Source organism: Rhea americana, unplaced genomic scaffold, assembly GCF_003343005.1.
Source record: "Rhea americana isolate MKP2758 unplaced genomic scaffold, rheAme1 scaffold_319, whole genome shotgun sequence".
NCBI lineage: Eukaryota > Metazoa > Chordata > Aves > Rheiformes > Rheidae > Rhea > Rhea americana.
This window is the reverse complement of record NW_028186445.1, coordinates 450,486-454,883: the sequence shown is the minus strand read 5'-3', so window position 1 is coordinate 454,883 and position 4,398 is coordinate 450,486. Positions and strand designations below refer to the sequence as shown.

The window sequence follows — 4,398 nt, the reverse complement described above, 5'->3', positions numbered from 1 at the left end:
ACGCAGGGCTGCGCGACCCCGGGTGTGCTCGGCGCTGTGCGACCCTGGGCGCGCTCGGCGCTGTGTGATCCCGGGGTGCATTCCCGAGGTGCACTCGGGGCCGCATGCTGTGGGGACGTTCTCCAGGCTGCGTGCTCCAAAGGGTCTCCTCACTGCTGCACTTTTCTGGGATGCACGTGGTGCTGCGTGCTCCCTCGGTGCRGCACATTTCCAGGGACACACACGGTACTGCACACTCCGGGGATGCCCTCGGATGGTGCATCTCCAGGGATGTGTGCGGTGCTGCACACTGCCAGGTGCTGCACGTTTTCAGGGATGCACGCGGTGCCACAGCGTGCTCCACAGCGTGCACTCCCGGGGTGCACTTGGCACAGCGCCGAGCGCTGCCCGGGGCAGCCGGCCAGACCCCCCAGCCAGGCTGCACACAGGCCTGGGTTTCCCTGCTGGCTCCTGCCAAGCCAGAGGTTGCAAGGCCGTGTGCCGTGCCAGAGCCCAGGCCCTGGCGCTGCCCCGGCCAGCCTCGCACGCCGTGCTGGCCCCAGCCCAAGCCCAGAGCACCGCTCCTGCTGGACACTGGCACTGAGCGGCATCCCGTCCCCCGGGGCAGGAGCCAGGGCACCGCCTCGGGCCGGGCTCCTGGCTCGCGTCGCCGTCTGTGCAGTTTTCTGGCTGCGGAGCGGAGGCCGGGCGCGCTGTCCGACGAGGCCCCGCGCCGCCCAGCCGCGGGCTGCACGGGCGTCGGAGCGCGGAGCCCGCGGGGCAGCGGCAGCACTGCCGTGCCCCAGAGCACCCCAGCGGTGAAGCATCTCCAGCCACCCGCACTTTGGGGCTCAACACCRCTTTGATCCCTGTGACAGAGGGGATTTAACAGAGCCGAAATGCAAATAGCCCCTTGGAAGTGGAGGGGAAAGGTCTGGGCCTGAGGCAGCCGGCAGCGCTTTGCGTGAGCTTTTGCTCTGCCGTCGGTAACGCCGGGGCTCTGAGACGCTGCTTCTTGGCCCGGATGTGCRGGCGGTCGCGTGCCCTGTGCGGGCTCTGCGCAGGCTCTTGCCGCCGCACTCGCCCCTCGCAGATGAGGCTGTGGGAAGCGGAGACGTGCGGGCAACGCGTCCGTGTGCATCGGGCACTGCTCGAGTCCCAGAACGARGGTCGTTACATGGTTTTAATCATTACCGCTCAACGAAAGCTCCGTCTCCAGCAGAGCCCTAGATGCTACTGAAACAATTTATTCCTTACAGCAGCTTCTTGGAAGTCRTGAGAACAACCCTGCACCAGGGCGGGAAAGTCCATGCTCTGAGCGCCAGCGAGGGGGCCGGGAGGGAGCGTGCCGGCGCTAGGACCCGCTGYGGGCGCCGCGTGCCGCGATGGGGCCTCGAGCTGCACCAACTTGCTTCCAAATAGGTCGCTGCAGCTTTTCGCGTCTCAGCAAGAACTGCCTTTTTAAAAAAACAACCCCTTTCCTGACGTGGAGCTTTGCATGGCGCTGCCTTGGCCTCCCCCCGCGGCAGCGGAGGGGGGGCGGCGCCGGGGGTGCCGCGGGGCGGGCCGGGGCGCCGGACGCCTCGCTGACCTCAGCGCGCCAGGGCCCCGCTGCCTTTACACGTGTACAGAAATTCCAGCGGCGCCGGGGCTGGGAATCGCGGGGGGAAGAGGGCGGCGGGGAGGCCCCTCCTCCGCCGCTCGGCCCGCGCCGGCCCCCTCTGCAACCCGCTTCCTTCCCAGCCGCCGAGCAACATGTCCCCCGGCAGCTTCGTCTTCCTCGGGAGCCTCCTGGGGACCCTGGGGCTGGGCGACCCCGGCCCCCTGGAAGACGTGGTCATAGACAGATACTATATCCCCAAAATCTGCCTGCGAGAAGTCCAGATGGGGGATTTCATTCGCTACCACTACAATGGGACCTTTAAAGATGGCAAAAAGTTTGACTCCAGGTAGAGGCCGGCCGGCGGCTCTCCCGCAGCGCGGCGCGGGTGCATGCGGGCGTGCATGCGTGCGGCGCTGCCGGCGCGCGGGGCGCGGGCCGAGCGGCGGCCCGGCGGCGGGTGGCCCTGTCCACGTGTCACCGGCGGGTCCCGGCGGCCTCCCTCGCCGCTCCGGCCCCTTTCCGAGAGCTTTGCCGGGGGCTGCACGTCGCTCTGCAGCCGTTCCCCAGGCGGGCGAAGCCGGTCCCCGCGGGCGCCCGCGGAGCCTGCGAGCCCGCGGCCGCCGGCACCGGGGAGCTTTCCCGGCCGAGCGCGGGGCGAGGCCAGAGCAGGAGGCTTCACGCTCAGGAATGGGAATTTGCACGTACTGCGGAGAGAGAAAAAATGCTAAAGGCCTAGAGTAAAGCACTTCTGAGACAAAGCAGCTGTAAAACCTGCTCATTATCTAACAAGCCTCGTTTCACACTGGTCTTAATCTTCCAAGGCCCATGCTTTGCTCACGCTGGTTGTAAACCAGTGTGAGTGTTGGTATCTCACCAGTGGCCCTCGGTGCAGGTCCCAGTTTGCACCRGTGTGAGCAAGGGCAGAAACAGGCACACGGCAAAGGAGCAAGGACAAACCTGGGTGTGCTGAAGCTCAGACTCAGCCCAGGGCAGGAACAAAAACTTTCCAGATGGGCCTTTTTCAGGCCGCTGGAAACCGTAGGGATTCTGCTCCTGTTTTAACACGCCTTATCTTCCTCGCAATAGGAGAGAAAGTAACGCAGCCGTGCACCGCCACTCCTCCTGCCGCAAGCCTCAAACTCAATGGGAGTCTGGGGACCTTTGCTGCTAAAATAATTCTTTGTCCTGATGCCTGCAGCGCGCTTCCAGGAGAACGCGTTAGCTGCACATTAAACAGTGTGAAGGACTCAATAGATCTGAAATGGCCCCCAATTGCTCCTCGGAGCGTGCATTTTAAGATCTAAAAATAAAGACAAATTTGCAGTTTAAAAATGAGCCCTGGGACGACTTCTTTCCTCCCCCCCGCATAAAGCTCCAAATGTGGCATTTCGCAAGCTACAGAAAATCAACCCTTTCAGAGGCCTCCGAACCAGATTGCCATGTGAAATTTGGGGTGGATATCTATGCATTCAGTCCCAAATTAAAACCTAGCTGGTGTCCATTGCACCGCAGGGCTGAGTGCGGCGCTCAGCCAGGCAGCCCCGTGGCACGGCACGGCACRGCGCTCGGTCCAGCGCCCCGGTGGCTCCAGCAGCACCGCTGGCGATGCGCCATCGGCAGCACTATGTCCCCCCAACCCACCACGAGCCCGCCCAGCTCGGTTGCTCCGTCGGCATTTGCAGYGCTCGCGGCTCCTCTCTGGATCGCAGCGCTGGTGCTGAGCACCCCGGCACCAGGGCTCCTGGGTTGCCTCGCTGACGGGTGCGCACCTTCGCCCCCAGCTACGACCGCGGTGCCACGGTGGCCGGCGTGGTCGGCGTGGGGCGGCTCATCACCGGCATGGACCGGGGGCTGCAGGGCATGTGCGTGAACGAGCGGCGCCACCTCATCGTGCCGCCCCACCTGGGCTACGGCAGCATCGGCGTGGGTAAGGGCCGCCGGCCGCGGGGCGCCGGGGCRGGCACGGCGGGACGCTCGGCACCGAGCCTGGCGAAGGAGGGGCTGCTGCTTGCGCTACGCTGCCGAACGGGACGTGCACGCCGCGCCCGAGCGCGGCTCGGCAGTGCCAGAGCAGGAGGTCTCCCCGCTCGCCAGGACTGTGCTGCTTTCTGCAGCACGTGGAGGGAGCAGCTGGTTCAGCTGCAAAGAAATGGGGGGGTCTAGGGCAGCCTGAGACAGCCCAGCAATCACCTTCCCCGTGCAAAAGCGGCTCCRCGGAGGCCACCAGCAGGATCTGGCCTCAGGCTGCACCAGGCAGCTCGGGTCCCCGTCCAGCAGCAGCGGGCAGCGGGGTGTTGGGGGGCAGAGAGCCTCGGGGCTGAGCGGTGGCGGGCGGCAGGGCCCCGTGCTTCCTTCAAGGCTCTGCGTTTGCTCAGCCCTGGTGCGAGGAGCCCCTGCCCCGGGCTGCAGGCCCCGTCCCCCTCCCCGCTCTCGCCTAAGGCTGCTCTGCTCTTGCTGCCGCCCCTTTAGCGGGGCTGATCCCCCCGGACGCTACCTTGTATTTCGACGTTATCATGCTGGACATCTGGAACAAGAACGACAAGCTGCAGATCACCACCCTGTCCAAGCCGGAGCGCTGCAACCGCACCGTGGAGAACTCGGACTTCGTGCGGTACCACTACAACGGCACCCTGCTGGACGGCACTCCCTTCGACTCCAGGTACCGGGCGCCAGGCCACGACGCACCCTTCGAGGCGGGGTATGGGGCCCCGGGGCTGGGATGCACCCTTCGGGGGGTACAGGGCCCCCGGGGCTGGGATGCACCCTTTGGGGTGGGGGGGTACAGGGCCCCAGGGCTGAGATGCACCCTTCGGGGG

The 4,398-nt window shown here is 65.9% G+C and overlaps 2 protein-coding genes across 2 annotated transcripts in view; one reads left to right on the top strand and one right to left on the bottom strand.

Moving 5' to 3' along the window:
* The window catches only part of P3H4 (prolyl 3-hydroxylase family member 4 (inactive)), a 7,043-nt gene extending 5,753 nt beyond the window's left edge, over positions 1 to 1,290 (bottom strand). Inside the window, exon 1 of the mRNA XM_085310439.1 lies at positions 1,237 to 1,290. Within this exon, the coding sequence (XP_085166565.1) occupies positions 1,237 to 1,290 (54 nt within the window). The remainder of the gene's footprint in view (positions 1 to 1,236) is intronic.
* A 292-nt stretch (positions 1,291 to 1,582) lies between these two features.
* FKBP10 (FKBP prolyl isomerase 10) overlaps positions 1,583 to 4,398 on the top strand; it is a 7,000-nt gene continuing 4,184 nt past the window's right edge. Inside the window, exons 1-3 of the mRNA XM_085310399.1 lie at positions 1,583 to 1,928; positions 3,364 to 3,509; positions 4,052 to 4,241. Coding sequence (XP_085166525.1) covers positions 1,735 to 1,928; positions 3,364 to 3,509; positions 4,052 to 4,241 — 530 coding nt within the window. The 5' untranslated portion in view covers positions 1,583 to 1,734. The remainder of the gene's footprint in view (positions 1,929 to 3,363; positions 3,510 to 4,051; positions 4,242 to 4,398) is intronic.